General features: G+C 43.5%; 1 protein-coding gene across 1 annotated transcript in view; it reads right to left on the bottom strand.

Annotated features, from left to right (window-relative positions):
- LOC126305238 (annexin-B12-like) overlaps nucleotides 1–22,905 on the bottom strand; it is a 271,275-nt gene that overhangs the window by 6,000 nt on the left and 242,370 nt on the right. Inside the window, exon 6 of the mRNA XM_049992027.1 lies at nucleotides 1,461–1,573. Within this exon, the coding sequence (XP_049847984.1) occupies nucleotides 1,461–1,573 (113 nt within the window). The remainder of the gene's footprint in view (nucleotides 1–1,460; nucleotides 1,574–22,905) is intronic.

Raw genomic sequence — 22,905 nt, 5'->3', positions numbered from 1 at the left:
TGTAAAATAAGGGTTCTCTTACCACCTCACCCTGTCAGGAAACAATGAAATTGTAGTCTGATGAGAATTACTGCAAAATTTTGGTGTGTATGAGATTAAATATAAACTGGGTACAGTAAAATGCCAAATACTGAAGCATACAATACTGTGCACTTGCTTTGATCAATTAAATCATCAAAATGGCAGAAATGAACAACTCATTGAAGTCCAATATGTGCCATAACAAGACTTACAGATATTCTGATGACATCATGTTCATTGGCTTTGCCAACTCACCAAACTGTGCCTTCCAATCTAGAATAGATTTAAAGCTCTCTCCAGATTGATCTATTTGTCACCACAATGTACAGTCCATAAAATCACTTAAAAGCAAACTATATATGACCAGTGTTCTATCTCTCTTTGCACAGACACACAACATCGGACACAACTACATTGCTATGCCACACTTAAAAGACACAACCTGCTTAAAGATGATCCAATAATTCCTACAACTAATTTAGATATGCATGATGCAAATAACATAGTCTTAATAATACTTGCAGACTATGCTTAATGCATACTCATCCAAACAATGTATACTTTACAGAAGTTTGTCATGAGCAAAAGTACATCTGAATATGAACTCTACAGGCCACTGTACAGTGTATGGTGAGGGGTACCTTGTATAAATATATATTACTTTTTGTTGTGATCCACTGCAAATGAAGATTTAAAAATGAACATATGTGGCTTGGTATGTGTCTTAAACACTCTTACCACCCCCCCCCCCCCCTCTCTCTCTCTCTCTCTCTCTCTCTCTCTCTCTCTCTCTCTCTCTCTCTCTCTCTCTCTCTCTCCCCACCCCACCCCACCCCACCCCCCCACCCCTAGTAGATACATGATGAAGGCAGTAGAAATCTTGCAGTTTTCCATGAATATCGGTTATCTATATAAACTCAACAGGGTTTTTAACAATATTCCCTTTTTACCCAGATATGCGCTTTTAGTCTTTCATATGAACTATAAAAACATTCAGAATTATAGCAATCTGTATGAATTTTGTTGATATGTACTGCAATGCTGATGCTTATTAAAGTAGAGGTCTAAACAGAGGAGCAGTACTCTGGGTAGGTCACACACACCTTGTATAGTTTCCCTTATGGATTTGGCAGTTTTACAGAACTTTCTCAACAAATCTAAGTTGCCCTTTCACCTTCCTTACTATTGATTTTATGTCTTTGTGACATTCCATATTGATTAATGAGACCAGTCTGGTACATTTTCGATAGAATTAAGAACTTATGACAGTAAATTATGCTTTCCACAGTAATGTAGAATCATATTGCAGCAATTACTTCAATGTTCACCTTCTTGTCTTGTTGTAATATAAAGAGATTACCAGAAAAGCCATAGGGTATCCATAATTCTAAGTTGCCCATTGGAGTTCCTTATAATGAAAAAAAACTTGTTTTCCTTACCTCTAATCTCAATACAAAAATTCTCATTAATTTCTCATATTGATCCTCTTCATTGTGAAGACATTTGTATATTTCTTCTGCATAAAATGCAAGTGGATCCTCTATGATGTTCACTGAAATTGTTGGAATCAGTTTTACGTAATAGTCCAGAGTTGTAACATTATTATTATTATTATTATTATTATTATTGCATTTTATAACTACACTGCAAAACTTAAGGAAGAAAGTAACTTTAGCATGATGTGTCACTGTCAATTAGCATAGCTCTGTGAAGCTTGGACCATACATAGAACTGCTAAAATATAGTACTGAATGTAACTGAAAGAAATATGCAATTACAAAAATAGAAATGACACACTTTTCAAAGACAGTACTTACACTTACCACAATTTATGGTGATCCCACAGATGTTACAAGGGCAGAACATGATACTTAATTGGGGGTTTGATAACTGAAGACAGCAATGCCTGCTCCGCAACCTGTTCCCATGCTGGCAACAAGGCTGATAAGGAGTCTTGTGCTAAGGCATTACATTCCTCCATCAATGCGGTTGGCAACAGCTGAATAGTCACTAATGCATGTGGAATTAAACTTGGGGGAGGGACGGAGGGAGACACCAGTACATTTGCTTGAAGAAAACCACACACACACACACACACACACACACATACACACACACCCACACCCCTACCATCTCTTGAGCAGCTCTGTGGGCCAGCGACAAACCACAAGCCACATGTTCCAGTGTCCTACATTCCGCATGAAGAATGATCTCCTCCAAGCCATTCCAAGCGCCTTCGAGGCTGCAAGGCTGCAAAGTACTGGGCAAATGTAATATTAATGATGTGACTTACCAAACAAAAGCGCTGGCAGGTCGATAGACACACAAACATACACACAAAATTCAAGCTTTCGCAACCCACAGTTACTTCGTCAGGAAAGAGGGAAAGATGAAAGGATGTGGGTTTTAAGGGAATCATTCCAATCCCGCGAGTGGAAAGACTTACCTTGGGGGGGGGGGGGGGGGGGGGGGGAAAGGGACAGGTACACACACACACACACACACACACACACACACACACACACACGCCCACGCCGCGCGCGCAACCATCCGCACATACACATACACATACACAGACACAAGCAGACATTTGTAAAGGCAAAGAGCTTGGGCAGAGATCCCTTAAAACCCACACCCTTTCATCTTTCCCTCTGCTTCCCCTCTTTCCTGACGAAGCAACCGTGGGTTGCAAAAGCTTGAATTTTGTGTGTATGTTTGTGTGTCTATGACCTGCCAGCGCTTTTGTTTGGTAAGTCACATCATCTTTGTTTTTAGATATATATGTGTGTGTGTGTGTGTGTGTGTGTGTGTGTGTGTGTGTGTGTGTGTGAATACAGCAAATTTGTATGTTTCTGACTCCAGTAAAGGGTACATCCAGACCCACTACTCAGACTGGATCTGTAAAAAGCACAGAACCCCCACTTCTCAATGATATAGTCCCTAGGCTCCTTGCACCATTGCAAACTGTGCCATCAAGGTGCTGATGTTGATGGAAGACAACATCCTGGTTGTTCGGCAAAGAGATCATCTCTATGCAGTCACTTTGCTGCTGTGGAGCTTCAAATTGTGTGCCTCACAGTCCTGTTAAATGTGGTTGCAATAGCACAGTTGGTTGGTTTTATGTGGTGTGCTTTTTGCCCGATGCAGAGTGTAGCTGTCATCTACTGCTGTCGTAGAGAATGGGCAATCACCTTTCCCTCAAGCAGCTGTGCTTGTGGTTATGAATGTTCCTGAGGTATGTGCAACAGTACTGGAGAAATAGCAAACTCCTGGGCTACAGTCATCACACATCGCCCTCCTTTCAGTTTCCTGGTGATTATTCCCTGTGTGAAGTCATCCAAGATGTTGTCTTCGAGCCACATTGTAATGACCACCTCTGCAGTGCACCGCAACTGTTTGCTGATTGAACACACTGTCTTTTCCTGTTCCTATAACTGCCTTGTACTGTGGGGCCAGCATTATTTGGCACTATAGTCATGCAGACGACACATCGCTGCAACATCCAGGATTTTGTGTGAATGACTAGGAGACCTCTGGCAACATTCTCCCACACCTTCAGTTTCACCAAGTAGTGGAAAGGCAGATTCAGTGTCTTAACCCCTTGCCACATTGCTTAGTAAACCACATATTTCAAAATACTGTGCTGAAAGATTTACGTACATAACCTTTACTGCAGAAATAAGTAATATACAGAAAGAAAGCTGTCCTGACATGTAATTAGTTATATGGAGAACAGCCCCCAATACTGTTGACTCAAACATGCTGAATAACAATTAATGTAAATAAAATTACCAAGGTGATTTTATTATAAGCAGTACTCCTCTTCCTCCATGTGCACTGAAATGCCAGCCCACACGTCTGATGTGTAACAGGTGGCTGAGTAACGCGTAAATTGGTCCCTCTCTCAGGATGTGTGACCTGAGGTGTGAACAGTTGCCTAAGGCAGTTGAGCCCCCCCCCCCCCCCCCCCCCCCCTCTGAGGTGGGGGCACTTGGAAGGAGCATGCCATCAGACACACTAGCAGTCATGGGGTTTTCTCCCAATGAGCCAACCATCATCTTCACAGCTCACATCTACCAAATGTAAACGGAATGAAGGCCGTTAGTCAAAGACCCTCCCTGCTGCACCACGGTTCCTCATGGTTTCATGTATGGAAGACAGTCAGTCCTTTGAAACGGTAACTCCATTTCTTATTTAGAAAGGTGTTGATGCAGTCGCCGGCCCTGTCAAATTCTGCTCTTGTTTACACAATGGCACCTTGCTTTTGGAGACTACTTCTGATTCTCAAGCACAACTACCTCTTGCCCCTTTGCTTCTCCACGGCTATCCTGCTCGTGCCAAGGCCCATAGAACTCTGAATTCTTCCTGTGGTGTTCTTTACACTTGGCTGATCAAGGCAGAAATCCAAACGTACCTCACAGATCGGGATCACGTTGCTAACCATTGGCTGATGAAGAAGGTGGATGTTTCCTTAGTGCCCGAACACACTCTTTTTTTTTTTTTTCCTCACCTTTGACAGAGTGGTGCTTCCATCCAAGACCAAAGCAGGATATGAAGTTATCACAGTCCAACCATACATTCTAAACCCGATGTGCTGCTACCAGTATCATTGTTTCAACCACACTTGAATGTTTTGTGGACACCTGGTTAAATGTGTAACCTGTGATAGGGATGCACATGAGGGCGATTGTCTGCCTATTCCTCCTACTGTATCAACTGCAATGGTGACCATCCCACCTGCTCTCAAGATTGTTCAATGTATCTCGATGAGTGGGCTGTCCAGGAGATCTAGGTAAAGAAAAAAGTGTGTTACCTGGTTGCTTGTAAGTTACTGGCCAATCACAAACCCCGCTTTCTATCATCTGGCACTTAACATTACTTTTATTGCTACATCTCACTCCATGAAGGACATGGCCACACAGAATTGCGACCTCAAATACAGCACTGAGGTTGTGAAATTACCCAGTGTAACGGTAGCATCACTGTCTCCTTGTCCAGCTGTGCAACAAGACACCAAACATTCGCCTCCCTGGGAAAACCACCTGCTACAGGACTGGCAGGCTGGGAAGGACAGAAGGAATACTCTTGCGAAGACTTCATGCATCCCTCCAGCCAACAAACATCTGAGTCTTCCTCTGCCAACCAGAAAAGCTCCAAGAAGTCAAACAAAGGCAAACGGTCTTCCCCTTCAACAACTCAGAGTTCCTCTTCAATGGTGTTGTCAAACGATACCCTCGCCCGACCGACCTCTGTCCCGCCTGTGCCCCTGTCAACCATTTTGCTGCCCTAGACTTGGCAGATCGGCAGAGGGAGCCTGGCAATGTCTGTGTAGATTTCATGGAGCAGGATCCTCCAGCCTCTGCACCCTGCAGTCACGAGTCTTTGAAGCCTGGCACTCGGCAGCTGCCAAGGTGATACCCCTTCATTTTTTCCCTCCTCCCCTTGCCTTGTTATGACTCTCCTTCAATGGAACATTCGTGAACTTTGATCAACAAAGATGATTCACAGGTGCTCTTAGAATTGCAGCATCCACTTGTTCGCTGCCTCTAGGAAACAAAATTGCATCATCATGACTGCTTTGAGTTCCTGCATTGCTTCCCGGTCTGTTTTGACCTTCTCTCCGAGGATCGCATTCCACCTCGTGGAGTAGTCATGCTGTAGATACAGGATATCGTACATAGTCAACTCATCTCCCTGACTATCCATCTTCAAGGTGTTGAAGTTCACCTTTTCCTTCTTCACTTGCCTTTTTCCCTTTGTACTTTTTACATCCCTCCATCATTCAATGTCACTAGGGCAGACTTCCTCCAGCTTATTGGGCAGCAACCTCACCTCTTTCTGCTGCTTGGTGACTTTAATGCACACCATCCCCTTTGGGGTTCTCCCAGAATCTGTTTGAGAGCTGCCCTCTTGGCTGACCTTCTCAATCAACTTAACCTCATCTGCCTTAACGCAGGAGCACTCCTGTTCAGTTCAGTCCACACACACACCTATTCCCATTTGGACCTATCCTTTTTCATTGTCCAGCTTGCCCATCATCTCAGAGTGGTCTCTCTGACGCATACATGAGCGACCATTTCCCGTGTGCTGTGCATTTGCTGACTCGTACTCCACTTCTGTGCATACTCAAATGGTAGCTTACTAAGACTGACTGAAGGCTTTACTTCTATCTGGTGACCTTCGACAAACAACATTTCCCCAGTTGTGATGCCCAGGTGGAATAGTTTACAAACATTATCCTCTCTGCCGCAGAATATTCCATTCCTCGCACTTCCTCTTTGCCACTCTCTGTCCTGGTCCCTTGGTGGACTGAGGCACTGAGATGTGCTTTCTGTGTTTTTAACTGTCATCCTACGATGGCAAACTGCATTCACTATAAACAGGTGCTTACACAGTATTGTCATGTTCTTCGGGATAGCAAAAAAGCTAGCATTATTTAATTCACTAGTTCTTTTAACAGTTCCACTCCCTCTTCTGTTGTGTGGGCCACTCTCTGGCAGCTCTCTGGGACCAAGATCAATTCCCCAATTTCTGGCCTGACAATAGCAGAGAATGTCATCGTGGACTGTATTGCTATTTCCAACACCGTGGGCCACCATTTTGCGGAGATTTCGAGCTCCTCACACTATTACTCTGTCTTCCTCCATCGGAAATGAGAGGCGGCAGCTCAGGCAATACCAGTCTCTTCTCAGAATTGTGAGTGCTACAATGCCGCCTTTACTATGAGGGAGCTAGATCACACTCTCACTTCATCCCGATCCTCCGCCCCAAAGCCAGACAATGCTCACATTCAGATGTTGCAGCACCTTTCTCTCCACTTCGTACGTTCATCCTCATCTGAATAGAGGTGTGAAGCCACTGTCATACTCATACCTAAGCCCAGTAGGGACAAACACTTTCCTTCTAGCTACCACCTCATTTCTCTCACCAACTGTGTTTGCAAGGTGATGGAACATGTGATTCATGCCCGAATGATATGGTGTCTCTAGTCTTGCAATTTACTAACCACTGCACATCTACATCTACTTCTACATCTACATCTACATGACTACTCTGCAATTCACATTTAAGTGCTTGGCAGAGGGTTCATCGAACCACAATCATACTATCTCTCTACTATTCCACTCCCGAACAGCGAGCGGGAAAAACGAACACCTAAACCTTTCTGTTCGAGCTCTGATTTCTCTTATTTTATTTTGATGATCATTCCTACCTATGTAGGTTGGGCTCAACAAAATATTTTCGCATTCGGAAGAGAAAGTTGGTGACTGAAATTTCGTAAAAAGGTCTTGCCGCGAGGAAAAACGTCTTTGCTGTAATGACTTCCATCCCAACTCGTGTATCATATCTGCCACACTCTCTCCCCTATAACGCGATAATACAAAACGAGCTGCCCTTTTTTGCACCCTTTCGATGTCCTCCGTCAATCCCACCTGGTAAGGATCCCACACCGCGCAGCAATATTCTAACAGAGGACGAACGAGTGTAGTGTAAGCTGTCTCTTTAGTGGACTTGTTGCATCTGCTAAGTGTCCTGCCAATGAAACGCAACCTTTGGCTCGCCTTCCCGACAATATTATCTATGTGGTCCTTCCAACTGAAGTTGTTCGTAATTTTTAACACCCAGGTACTTAGTTGAATTGACAGCCTTGAGAACTGTACTATTTATCGAGTAATCGAATTCCAACGGATTTCTTTTGGAACTCATGTGGATCATCTCACACTTTTCGTTATTTAGCGTCAACTGCCACCTGACACACCATACAGCAATCTTTTCTAAATCGCTTTGCAGCTGATACTGGTCTTCGGATGACCTTACTAGACGGTAAATTACAGCATCATCTGCGAGCAGTCTAAGAGAACTGCTCAGATTGTCACCCAGGTCATTTATATAGATCATGAACAGTAGAGGTCCCAGGACGCTTCCCTGGGGAACACCTGATATCACTTAAGTTTTACTCGATGATTTGCAGTCTATTACTACGAACTGCGACCTTCCTGACAGGAAATCATGAATCCAGTCGCACAACTGAGACGATACCCCATAGCTCCGCAGCTTGATTAGAAGTCGCTTGTGAGGAACGGTGTCAAAAGCTTTCCGGAAATCTAGAAATACGGAATCAACTTGAGATCCCCTGTTGATAGCGGCCATTACTTCGTGCGAATAAAGAGCTAGCTGCGTTGCACAAGAGCGATGTTTTCTGAAGCCATGCTGATTACGTGTCAATAAATCGTTCCCTTCGAGGTGATTCATAATGTTTGAATACAGTATATGCTCCAAAACCCTACTGCAAACCGACGTCAATGATATAGGTCTGTAGTTAAATGGATTACTCCTACTACCCTTCTTGAACACTGGTGCGACCTGCGCAATTTTCCAATCTGTAGGTACAGATCTATCGGTGAGCGAGCGGTTGTATATGAGTGCTAAGTAGGGAGCTATAGTATCAGCGTAATCTGAAAAGAACCTAATCGGTATACAATCTGGACCTGAAGACTTGCCCGTATTAAGCGATTTTAGTTGTTTCGCAACCCCTAAGGTATCTAATTCCAAGAAACTCATGCTAGCAGATGTTCGTGTTTCAAATTCTGGAATATTCCATTCGTCTTCCCTGGTGAAGGAATTTCGGAAAACTGCGTTCAATAACTCCGCTTTAGCGGCACAGTCGTCGATAACAGTACCATCGGCACTGCGCAGCGAAGGTATTGACTGCGTCTTGCCGCTTGTGTACTTTACATACGACCAGAATTTCTTCGGATTTTCTACCAAATTTCGAGACAATGTATCGTTGTGGAACCTATTAAAGGCATCTCGCATCGAAGTACGTGCCAAATTTCGCGCGTCTGTAAATTTTAGCCCATCTTCGGGATTTCGCGTTCTTCTGAACTTTGCATGCTTTTTGCGTTGCCTCTGCAACAGCATTCGGACCTTTTTTGTGTACCACGGGGGATCCGTTCCATCTCTTACCAATTTATGAGGTATGAATATCTCAATTGCTGTTGCTACTATATCTTTGAATTTGAGCCACATCTCGTCTACATTTGCATAGTCAGTTCGGAAGGAATGGAAATTGTCTTTTAGGAAGGCTTCTAGTGGCACTTTATCCGCTTTTTTAAATAAAATTATTTTGCGTTTGTTTCTGATGGGTTTGGAAGAAATGGTATTGAGCCTAGCTACAATGACCTTGTGATCAGTAATCCATGTATCAGTCATGATGCTCTCTATCAGCTCTGGATTGTTTGTGGCCAAGAGGTCAAGTGTGTTTTCGCAACCATTTACAATTCGCGTGGGTTTGTGGACTAACTGCTCGAAATAATTTTCTGAGAATGCATTTAGGACAATCTCGGAAGACGTTTTCTGCCTACCACCGGTTTTGAACAAGTATTTTTGCCAACATACCGAGTGTAGGTTGAAGTCCCCACCAACAATAACCGTATGAGTGGGGTATTTATTTGTTACGAGACTCAAACTTTCTCTGAAATGTTCCGCAACTGTATCATCGGAGTCTGGGGGTCGGTAGAAGGAGCCAATTATTAACTTAATTCGGCTGTTAAGTATAACCTCCACCCACACCAATTCGCACGGAGTATCTACTTCGATTTCACTACAAGATAAACCACTACTGACAGATACAAACACTCCACCACCAATTCTGCCTAATCTATCTTTCCTGAACACCGTCTGAGACTTCGTAAAAATTTCTGCAGAACTTATTTCAGGCTTTAGGCAGCTTTCTGTACCTATAACGATATCAGCTTCTGTGCTTTCTATTAGCGCTTGAAGCTCAGGGACTTTTTCAGCGCAACTACAACAATTTACAACTATAATTCCGACTGTTCCTTGATCCAAGCACGTCCTGTAATTGCCAAGCACCCTTTGACATTGCAGCCCATCCCGCACTTTCCCGAGGCCTTCTAACCTAAAAAACCGCCCAGTCCACGCCACACAGCCTCCGCTACCCGTGTAGCCGCCAGCTGAGTGTAGTGAACTCCTGACCTATTTAGCAGAACCCGAAACCCCACCACCCTATGGCGCAAGTCAAGGAATCTGCAGCCAATACGGTCGCAAAACCGTCTGAGCCTCTGATTCAGACCCTCCACCCGGCTCTGCACCAAAGGTCCGCAGTCGGTTCTGTCAACGATGCTGCAGATGGTGAGCTCTGCCTTCATCTTGTAAGCAAGACCGGCAGCCTTCACCAAATCAGATAGCCGCTGGAATCCAGAGAGAATTTCCTCAGATCCAAAGCGACACACGTCATTAGTGCCGACATGTGCCACCACCTGCAGCTGGCTGCACCCTGTGCTCTTCATGGCATCTGGAAGGACCCTTTCCACATCAGGAATGACTCCTCCCGGAATGCACACGGAGTGCACACTGGATTTCTTCCCCTCCTTAGCCGCCGTATCCCTAAGGGTCCCCATTACGCGCCTAAAAATGGAGCTCCCAACTACCAGTAAGCCCACCCTCTGCGACTGCCCGGACCTTGAAGGCTGAGAATGATCCCCTGAAACAGGGCAGGCAGCTGCATCTGGCTCAGCCAGAGACAGTGCCTGAAACCTGTTTGTCAGACGCACCGGGGAGGCTTTCTGATCAGCCTCCGGGGACGCCTTTCGCTGCCTGCCACGCCTTGGAACGACCTCCCAATCAACCACAGGCGAGGGCTCAGCCCCACTGCAGGCAGCAACTGGGGCAACCACAGCAGCAGACCGATCTGGGGACAGACGGGACGAGGTTGACATCCCCGTGATACCAGAGTCCGGCTCCCCACAGTGGTGCCCATTGGCAACAGCCTCAAGCTGACCGAAGTCAGCGCCGATTGCAGCTGTGAGCGAAGGGATGCCAAGTCAGCCCTCATCCGAACACAGCAATCGCAGTCCCTGTCCATTCTAATCGATGTTTAACAACAGTTACCGAAACACGAGTCCGTGCCTAGATAACGCAAGTGGAACACGCAAAGAATGTATCAACTAACCTGTACAAATGCCTAACGACTGCGCTACAATCTGCTGAATTTACGATTACAGTAACTAAAACTCGAAATTGCACCTCCTATACGAAACTCTCACGCAATTTGCACTATTCAGGTACTAAGGCGCGGTGCTACAACCCTCAAATACTATAATACGCCCGAAATATATGAATTAAACAATGCAAGTACCCAAAAACACGCAAAGAAATTAATTAAACTATCTAACAAATAAGTAAGCTAGGGTTATACGACTTGCTGCTGCAGCTGCTTATCCAACGGCGGCAGGGAGCACACTGACTGACCAACCGACACTGGCCGTTCAAAACAAAAACAGAAGACAGACGACTACGCGAATTTGCACTATTCAGGTACTAAGGCGCGATGCTACAACCCTCAAATACTATAATACGCCCGAAATCCACAGTGTGGATTCCGAGCACATTCTCCACCCATGTCATGAATGGTTTTCTGCTGAAATCCCAGATGATGGCTGCATTTTTGATTTTGAGAAAGTCTACAACATCTGTTGGAGGACTGGCGTCCTCCATGTTCTGTACTCACTCTTTCATATGCCCCGCCCCGTTTCCTTCAGGAATTTTTAAAAGGTTGAGTTTTCGAGGTACGTGTGGGTTCTGCCTTGTTGGACACTTTATCCAGGAAAATGCTGTGCCTCGGGTTTCTGTCGTGAGTGTGGTCTTGGTTGCTATTGCTATTAACCCTATAATGGCCTATCTCCCACTGTACGTCTTTGACTGCCTTTTCATTGACAATTTTGTCATCTATTGCAATTCTCTATGGACTTGTCTCATTGAATGGCATCTTAAATGATGTCTCGATCAGCTTCACTCATGGAGCATCAACAGTGGCTTTTGTTTTTACACCTACAAATCTGTTTGTATGAATTTCTGGTGGCACAATTGGTTTCTTCCACCATCTTTACATCTTGGGCCTGTTGCTCTTCCCTTTGTTGAAACTACAAAATTCCTGTGGCTCATGCTCAATAGGAAACTTTCTTGGTCCTCCCACATGTCTTACCTGGGAGCCCATTGTATGTGCTCCTTCAAATGTCCTATATGTCCTCAGTGGTACTTCGTGGGGAGCAGATTGAACCACCCTCCTCTGTTTGTGCCGGTATCTCGTCTGTTCGAAACTAGACTATGGGTGTTTTGTTTATGCACCTGCATATCTGTTTCTTTTACACTGTCTCAATACTATCCACCATCGTGGCATCCATTTGGCCAATGGTGCCTTTTACACTATCATGGTTGAGAGTCTGTATGCGGGAGCTGCTGTCCTACTGCTGTCCTACTGCTGTGATTTTGTCAGCAGATATGCATGCCATTTGTCTGCCATGAGTGGCTTCCCATCCTGTGTGTCCTCCTTCAATATCTCCTTTGATAACCAGTATGAGGTGTGTCCATCTTATCTGTTACCTCCTGGAGTTGCTCTGGCAACTTAACTTCACGCTCCCTGCAACATTCCTGGTGGGTGTGAACCCTTCATCACCTTGGCTTTATGCGGCGGCCTGTGTTCACCTTGGCCTTCATTCACTTGTGAAGGATACTGCTCCAGCTATGCTCTATCGCCTTCAGTTTCACGACCTTAGCATGGAACTTCGAGATAGTACCTTTGTATACATTGATGGCTCTTGGACTGGCCGTGGTGTCAGGTGTGCCTTCATCATTGGAACCAATGTTTCCCAGTATTGGCTTCCAGAACACTGCTCACTATTTGCAGTAGTGCTCTGTGCCCTGTATCAGGCTACGCAGTAGATCCGGCAACACAGGCCCTTCAAAGCCTCTGTGTGCTGTACACCATCCCTTAATGCAATGGATCCAGGAAAGCTGTCTCTTGCCCAATCTTTATGGAGCCACTGTGATGTTCACGTGGGTTTGTGGTTACGTCAGTCTGACAGGATACGAGACCTCTGACACTGCTGCCAAGGCTGCAGTCCTCATACATCAGCCCGCTAGATCTTACATTCCCTCCAGTGATCTCTGTGCTGCTGTCTGTCAGCAAGTAGTGTCACTTTGGCATTATGTCTGGTCCTCCCTTCATGGGAACAAACTCCAGGTTATTAAGCCTCTCCCAGCAGTTTGGATGACCTCTCGGCTCTCTTGCTGTGAGGAGATCATTTTAGCAAGGTTGCCTTTCAGGCACAGTCTTTTTAGCCATTGCCATTTGTTAAGTGGTGCTCCCATCACTTTGTGATCATTGGGCTCAGCTTTTGATGGTTCACCATTTACTGATTGAATACCCTCTTTTTAACCGCTTACGTTCTTGTTTGTGTTTGTCGTGCGAGTTACTAGCTGTTTTAGTGAACGATGCACGAGCTGTCAATTGCATTTTACTTTTTATCCGTCGTAGTAATATGGCGAAGGCCATTTAATTTTTAGTTCAGGACGTCCATTTCTGTATGATGTATTTTATAGATCTTTCTTCGTGTCCCTGTTTTTAGCTGTCTTCTCTTCTGTCGATTGGGATTAATGTGTAGTCATACTTCAGACAGACTTGCTGCCCAGTACTTACACTGAGGAGGCAAAACATTAAGTCCTGAAGATACAAATCTATAAATGTGCACACACTATCCTAGGTTTTGGAACTAATAGTTACTCCTTCAGAGAGGGCGGAGACGAGTAAGTTGGGGAAGGTAAAAAGAAAGGGCAGACCACTCTGGATAAGAGGGACCTATCTGTTGTGAGGGCAAAGGGAGAGGTGTTGGAGGAGGATGAGGAGGAGGTCAAAGATGGTAAACTGGTAAGCAGTACACCAGTTCCGAGGTTACAGTAGAGTGGAGGAGGAAAACGGGAATCAACAGAATGGTGGTGGGAACTAGTGAAGATGTCATCATGCAAGTGAAAGTGACACGCAACTAATACGGTTAGTTAATCTATTCCATACACAGGCAATGGGGATTTCTTTTCCTGCTTGCAACGGGGGTTCCTGTCCTGTAATTTAAGTAATAGTGATCATATCTTGCAGGGAATAAGCTAATTACCCCCCCCCCCCCCCCCACCACCACCACCATTAAATGTAGTGATAAGATAAATTTGTCCTGGATCTTCCTTAGTACAAGTTAAGGGCGGGCAACTACCACAGTTGGCAAAATGCGGCCATTTAGTGCTGAAGGTAGTGGAGGGTTCAGAACCACAGCTGCCACTTATTTGGGATGTAATTTATCCCAATGTCAAAAGGCCAAAATTGGTGCCATTTGTACGAGCCTGAGGCTTGGGATGTAGGTTTTGCACCCTTATTCCCAGTGTTAATGTCTACACAAATGAATTCACTATCAATGCCACACTACATGATATGTTATGAGAAATGGGGGAGACTAGTGGGTGACTAGCTGCTCTGACAATTTATAATTAAAATATTAATTGGCTGATTAATTTTGATATTTAAGATACAGCTTTTTGGAGAGATGACAGCAGCTGCTGTTTCACATCTGCTTTAGAAATGAAGTGGTACAAGTCCAGACACAAAGAGGACAGTGTGAGAAGTAAAGATGGATTGGATGAAGAGAAATAAATAGTGCAATTAAAAGGCTATAAAGAAAGTGAGATGTCATTGGCATGGTAAAGATTTATTGATGACATTTTTATGTTCCGAACTCGTGAAGAATAACTCCCCCACTTTGGGCAACAGTTAAACTTCTTTTCCCTACTAAAATTCTCCTGTGTTCTTGCCAAAAGTAAACCTGTGTTTCTTGACGTTGACCTCATCCTCACCGAAGTCCACATCAAAATCTGTCTGTATAAAATTGAGCAATAAGCAACAATACCTACACTTTGACAGCTGCTACCCCTTCTACATAAAATGCTCCCTTCTGTACAGTCTAGGTGTCCTCTACAAGCACACGGGCTCCACTATTGACTAACTCAACACCTACACCAACCATCTGTCCCTGGCTTTTCATTCCCTCAACTACCCCAAAGATCTTATTTGCAAACAAATTTTCTGGCTTGTGTCCTCTCTCACTCTGACTAATACAGTTCCCATTTCAAAAAGCTCTGAAGTTTCCCCCTTGTTACCCAGTACTACCCAGGCCTTCAAGGTCTCAAAATGTTATTCTGTCAAGGCTATGACTTTATCAAGTCTATCTTCCCCACACCATTCACTGTTGTTTTCAGCCATCCAAACGCACTACAATATCCTACTCGTACCATATGACTTTCCCAAATTGTTATCTTTGTCTCATCATTATCTTTTTTACTTTTACTTTTTCATCTTCATGCTCCTCATTTCTCATCTAATAATGCACCTAGTTCTTAACTGTAGTACTGATTTCTTTTCCCCCAATACATCTTTAAACTGGTATGGTACACTGCTTACCAATGTACCACCTTTGGCATTTCTCTCTCGCCAACACTTCTCCACTCATCCTCATAACTGGTGAGTCTCTCTCACACTGGGAGTGGCCTGCCCTTGCTTGTTAACATTTACCAACCTACCCCTCTTTCATTCCCGAAGAAGGAACTATACAGTGTGTGTACTTTTATAAGAGTCATTCTGCAGAACTTAATGTTTCCCCCACTGAAAGGTAAGCACTAGCCAAACATTCTATCTAAAAACAGGGAAATCCTAAGTTCTGAATACTTTAATTTCTTTGAACTTATATGTTGGATTTTGGAGAATAAAACACAATCGAATTTATCTCTTTACATTCTATGATACTAGCTGCAGAAATTATTATAATTCCTTTTGTTACAGTTAAATTGATACTGGTAATTCTTTAGTTAATATAAACTGCTTACCAGAAACAGTGAAGTGCACAGAAAGATAAGAGGAAATGAAATGAAACAAAACTTCACAGGTTGAGAGGGCATGTGACGTTACTGCACTGATTACAAAATTGAGCAAAATTGACAAAGAAATTGGCAATATGAGCCCACTTGTCAGTATGACTTGAACCTACCCCAGCCTGGATGCATGCACTGATTCATTTGGGAAAGGTATCATAAAGCCTCTGTATCCTCTCCAGAAGCAAGCTGTCCTCCAACTGTTACAACTAGTTGTTGATATACTGGCACTGGGATGGAGCTGATGTACGAGCTGGATCCACACCTGTTCAATCGAGGACAGGTCTGGTGATCTTGCTGGCCATAGAGTACCACATTATGAATTATGATGCAGACAGTTCATAGAGGCACATACCATGTGTGGATGAGCATTGATCTTTTGAAAAATAACGCCATGATACTGTCAGACAAGAGGCAACACCAGAGGATGCAGGATATACTTGACGTTCCATTGCCATGCAATGGTACCAGGAGTAATACCAATGCACCTTTCCCCAGGTCATCACAATAGTCACTGGAAACAGTCAACCAAAGTAATGCAGAACAACTGATCTCTGAACACAATGCAATGCCATTTCTTAACAGTTCGTTTCCCAGTCAGGGCATCACACCAACTGTTTGTGTTGTGGTGTTAAAAGCAGTCCATGCACGAGATGGTAATTCCCTACCCAGATACAACTAGTCTCAAACCAATGGTGTAAGATGACACAGAATGTTGCAGGGAGTCAATTACTTGTTCTAAGATGACAAGCACAGATGTGAAGGGGTTATGATTTGCTCGATGCAGAATACAGCGATCATCTCTTGGTGGTGGTCAGACTTGGTCAATCAGAAACTTGACGATGAGTATGCCTGCTTTCATGTGCCCGTGCAGACTGACATCAGGCCACTGTTACAACCGAATGCTCGATGAATGTGGATATTGCACAATTCACCCAGCCAACCAAATAGAGACCCACAAATAGAGACTATTCAAATTATGTCAGATGCTGATAACACACTCTCACACAAGTATGAGGCATCTTGCTGACTTGACATTGAACACTCATCTGACACTGTTCATACCTCTTATGTACTCTACCAGGCTTGGTAACAACACTAAACATGAACAACACTTATGCAATCTGGTGGCATTCTGTCTGTGCAGAGAACTGCAGCTCTGATCATTTCCATACCCAGTAACGGTGTGCAAGTGTACAAAGTTACAGTTACATTAGACCTTGTCTTCTGAGTGCTTCACTTATTTTGTCAGGCACTGTAGGCATGGCAAGAGCCTGCATGTCATCTAGTGAGGATTTTCTAATAATTGATCAGGGTGAAAACTGATGTACAGCTTAGCTGTTCACCTCATATAGTTCCAAATAGTTTTTAGATATTAAACAGCTTTGGAAATATTTGAGGTGAACAGCTTAGCTGAATCACCCTGTATAGTGTGAATAGCATCATGTGTCATTTTTACCTTCCATATTATTATTATTATTATTATTATTATTATTATTATTATTATTATTATTATTATTATTATTTTCATTGGTGATGGTGAAGTATGTGGGGACAGGATATTTGCAACAGGTTCTGCAGCAGGATCAATTGCAGTGGTACAAACTTTGCTGTAAGGTTGGTTTTCTTGGGACTCTGAATTTTTGGTGGCCCATGTTTGGCCACTGTGACTGATGTAGGAAGTGCAGGGAGGATAAGTAACAGGGATGACTTCACTTCAGAGCATGGTGAGAGAATTCTATCACTGACAGCAAAATACACTGTGAAATAAAAATTGGTATGCAACTGTGATGGAAATGCTGCTGGGTTATTTCTAAATTCAAGCTTGCTTGATGCTGATCATCTTAGGGAGCTCAGGCTTCATTGGCTGGGACTAGTTAGGGGAATCTGAGTTTTCTGAGCTGAGAAATGGTGAGCACCACCAGTCTTCTGTAACCGTATGCTCTGGGGATGCTTTTTAAGTGACAACCATTCAGTGTGTCAGTTGAATGTTGTGTGTCACAGGGAGCAGGGATCTCTGCTTAACACTTTGAGTGCCATGCCTTTAATATTACATTGTCTTCAATGTTGGAAAGAATTTTGTGCCTGAAATATTACTGGTACCTCATCTTAGTGAGGGCTGCATGTCCATAATATTACGGGTGTGACAGTCATCAGTAAGATGATGTGCCTCTAACATTACGTGCCTGGCATTCTTTCCAACATTGAAGAAAACATAATATTACAGGCATGGCACTCAAACTCTTAACCACACATATTGTGAGACTGGCGCAAACTGTTATTATAACAACTCGACCTCAAGGTGTGCAACATAACAAAGGGGTAAGTGGGTGTTGAAATGAAACCTCTTCTGAACCTGCTGTATGCCTTTGGTATAAGGCTTATCCAGGAAATTTTCTCTATCTACTCATGGGAAATCTATGAAGCCAACATGCAATTCAGTGACTCCTAGTGAGTTTGGTGGTCTGTAGAATGGTATTAACACCCAAACCCCAGAGAGACTTCATGTGGCTGTTCCACTTGAGATATCTGTCAATATCAGAGGAAGTGCTAATAATAAATCACCACCACCACCACCACCACCACCACCACCACCACCACAAGAAGTATGATCCACCTCACCACTGACTTATCCATCGAAAAGTTCTCAGGTCATTTTAGAACACAGTGTGTGCTTGGTGGAATGATGAGTGCATTTTGGCCATTTGGGTCCAGCATGTGGCTCTGCAACAGTTTCAATACTGACCAATAGCAGAAAAAACCTTGCCGCGTTTTGGATAGCAAGGGTTAATGCTTGTTAATAATAAAGCAGACCAGGAAAAGGTCATGGCAAGTGTTCTTGGATTCTATCAACTGCTCCATTTGCTCTAGATAAATACGGAAAATCATCAGAATTTCTGGTAAATTCAGTCAAGGTCACATATAACAATGTTGCTCAAGCAGGGGGGTCTGTAGACAACTTCTGGAGACATCACCCATATGATGGCAAAGCATTTTCTTTTGACAACTGCCATTGCCAGCCAGGTTCCAGGATTTTCCTCCTACTGTGCGAGAATGGAGAGGGGAGGAATGGACTTCTGATCCAACAACTCTGAGTCATGTAAGTGATCCTTTTCCCTGTGAGAACTGGATTTGGCACTGTCTGAGACTTATGATACTGCACTTGATTACAATAGAATACTTTACAGCATGCTGTGACACTCGAAAATAAAATCAAAAGAACTCCTCCTAGAATGCTTTAATCCAGTACAGCAAACAGGAAAAGTTCCCAACTCTTGGAGGAAGACAGTTTTGATACCTTTCCCCTTTGCTGTAACAGTCAGTGTGGGAAAGTCACTGGAGTGAATGGTTAAGGCAGCTGGTATAGACATTAGACCAGACATCTACTTAGCTGCTTTCAGTGCAGGTTCAGGTGGTGTCAATCCACAGTAGACAACCTAAAAGGTGTGCGATGCTACTGGGCAGCAAAATACTATATATATATATATATAATAAATAAAACAGAAAGAAACTTCCACATGGGAAAAATATATTAAAAACAAAGATTCCAAGACTTACCAAGCGGGAAAGCGCCGGCAGACAGGCACATGAACAAAACACACACACAGAATTACGAGCTTTCGCAACTGGCAGTTGCTTCGTCAGGAAGGAAGGAAGGAGAGGGAAAAATGAAAGGATGTGGGTTTTAAGGGAGAGGGTAAGGAGTCATTCCAATCCCGGGAGCGGAAAGACTTCCCTTAGGGGAAAAAAAGGACAGGTGTACACTGGCGCACACACACACACACACACACACACACACACACACACACACACACACACACATATCCATCCGCTGTGTGTGTGTGCCAGTGTACACCTGTCCTTGTACACTGGAGGGTGGGTGGGTGAGAAAGAAAGACATAAGAAAAAAATAGTAAATTCAGGCTTGTGAGTTGGTATATTGATGACAGCTGAAATTGGGAAAACCGTATAGAAGACATGCTGAAATGTTCAGTTTCAGCTACTTTTGTCACAAGAAAAAATTCTAACTTTGGGGAGAAAAATTAACCAAGTTAACATATTTTTGCACCATCTCATCCACTGATGTCGCATGGGGTAACTTCTCACTTAGTGATCAGAACACTGGGCTAGCATTTGGGAAGACGATGGTCTAGCCGTCCATATTTAGGTTTTCTGTGACTTCCTTAAATTGCTTTAGGCATATGTTGAGATGCTTCATATCAAATGGCACAGCCGATTTTGTTCTTCATCCTTGCTCATGATAGCTTGTGCCCAGCTCTAATGACCTCACTTTTGATGGGCTGTTGCACTGTAATTGTCCTTCTTTTAACTTCTCACTTAAGTAAAAAGGGTTCCTTGCACAAAAGAAAGTAGCTTCACTCACGTACATCTTGCAGGCATCTACTGAAGCAAATTGAGATATTAATCATTGCCTCACTGTATGTTTATTGACTGATGAAATTTGTTCTGAACAATCCATTGTTGTTTGAAGGTAATAGAGATAATATTCACAAATATAATATGGGAAGGGAAAATGATCTATATTGCCCTGTAGTGATTGTAACTTTGGTACTGAAAGGAGTGAATAATGACACAGGTATGAAACTCTTCAATGATTTACTCATGGAAATGAACATCTTCATGAGTTCTGCTGATATTCCACATCATAGTGCTTATTGTAAATGTGATATCTGGTACTTGGAACTAACTTACTACCTAACTTAACAAATATGGTAACAAAATAGATTGTAATGGCACTTTTGAGGTATGTTTGGACAGGAAGTATTCAGAGAGAAAGGCTGTTCATATATGAAATGTTGGTGTCAAGAGGGCTAACATAAATAGTGACAAGAAATGTTTCTGAAGAAAGATTGTAAAATAATACACTGTGTGATCAAGAGTATTTGGACACCTGGCTGAAAATGACTTAAAAGTTTGTGGCATCCTCCATCGGTAATGCTGGAATTCAATATAATGTTGACCCACCCTTACACTTGATGACAGCTTCCACTCTCGCAGGCATACATTCAGATGCTGGAAGGTTTCTAGGGGAATGGCAGCCCATTATTCACAGAGTGCTGCACCGAGGAGAGGTATTGATGTTAGTCGGTGAGGCCTGGCATGAAGTCGGCATTCAAAAACATCCCAAAGGTCTGTTATAGGATTCGGGTCAGGACTCCTTGCAGACCAGTCCATTACAGGGATGTTATTGTCGTGTAACCACTCTGCCACAGGCCGTGCATTATGAACAGGTGTTCGATCATGTTGAAAGGTGCAATCACCATCCCTGAATTGCTCTTCAACAGTGGGAAGCAAGAAGGTGCTTAAAACAACAATGTAAGCCTGTGCTGTGATAGTGCCATGAAAAACAATGAGGGGTGGAAGCCCCCTCAATGAAAAACATGACCACACCACACCACACCACACCACACCACACCACACCACACCATAACACCACCATCTCCGAATTTTACTGTTGGCCCTACACACGATGGCAGGTAACGTTCACTGGGCATTTGCCATACCCACACTCTGCCATTGGATCACCACATTATTTACCATGATTCGTCACTCCACACAAAGTTTTTCCACTGTTCAATTGTCCAGTGTTTATTCTCCTTACACCAAGCGCGGCATCATTTGGCGTTTACCAACATGATGTGTGGCTTATGAGCAGCCGCTCGACCATGAAATCCAAGTTTTCTCACCTCCTGCCTAACTGTAATAGAACTTGCAGTGGACCCTGATGCAGTTTGGAATTCCTGTGTGATGGTCTGGATAGATGTCTGCCTATTACCCATTACGGCCCTCTTCAACTGTGTGGCCTCTGTCAGTCAAGATATGATATCGGCCTGTACGCTTTTGTGTTGTACGTGTTGCTTCACATTTCCACTTCATTATCACATTGGAAACAGTGGACATGGGGATGGTTAGGAGTGTGGAAATCTTGCATACAGACATATGATACAAGTGGCACCCAATCACCTGACCACGTTCGAAGTCCCTGAGTTCTGCAGAGTGCCCCTTTCTGTTCTCTCATGATGTCTAATGACTACTGAGGTCGCTGATATGGAGTACCTGGCAGTAGGTGGCAGCACAATGCACCTAATATGAAAAACGTATATTTTTGGGGATGTCCGGATACTTTTGATCACATAGCAATATTCACTGCTGCCCTCCCAGGGGAAACCACCTTATAGTTGGCATCTTCAGTGCCATGCAGAGGGTTTGCATAGTTTGTTGAAGTCGAAAGCTGTGCTGGCCATAGAGTAGCTATTGGCAGGGTGACCCAAGCTGGATTGGTCTCAAGTAAGGAGGCAGATGAAGTGTATCCCACAACATAGGGCAAGGAGGGTGCTAGAGGTGTAGTGAAGCCAACTTCCCTAGAGGAGTAAACCAATACAAATCCTGGTCCTCCAGGTTAGAGGTTGGGCATGGGGCTAATAACCCCATAGAAAGTATATTACGGAAATTCAAGAGAGGCCTCAGAAACTGGATGGAAGACGTGTATCACAACCCCGGAAAAGAATACGAATAAAGGGTCTGAAAGTAGCATCATGGTATGTGACGACAATGCTTCAGCCTGGAAAAATGAAAGAAATAGCCAATGAAATTTTAAAATTTCAATATGACGATGTAGGGCTACAGGAAGTAAGATGGCAAGGAAATGGGCAGATACATAAACCAACTACTCATTGATATATATTGGACCAAAAGAAAGATCAGACCAACTTGGAACAAGGTTTATAATTACTTCGGATGTTAGGAAAAGCCTATTAGAATTTGAACCCATACATGAAAGGATGTGCAGATTCAGATTGAGAGGGAAATATAGGATTGTATCAATAGTGAATGCACATGGACCAACAGAGGAAAAAGAGGGTATAATTAAAGAATAGGTCTATGAAGACTTGGAAGAAAGTATGCTGGGCAGTACCTATATGCATGACCTGATGCTAGTAACAGGAAATTTTAATACAAAAATAGGGACAAATGAACAACCATATGGAGTTTTTGGAAAATATTCACTATATGAGGAAAACAACAAGAATGGAGACTTACTATGCTAATCTGCAGCAAGAAATAATAAGTTTATTAAACATACCTGCTTCCCAC

The sequence above is a fragment of the Schistocerca gregaria genome, unplaced genomic scaffold (genome assembly GCF_023897955.1).
Source record: "Schistocerca gregaria isolate iqSchGreg1 unplaced genomic scaffold, iqSchGreg1.2 ptg000286l, whole genome shotgun sequence".
In the NCBI taxonomy this organism is placed as follows: Eukaryota; Metazoa; Arthropoda; class Insecta; order Orthoptera; family Acrididae; genus Schistocerca; species Schistocerca gregaria.
This window is presented reverse-complemented; position numbering and strand designations above follow the sequence as displayed.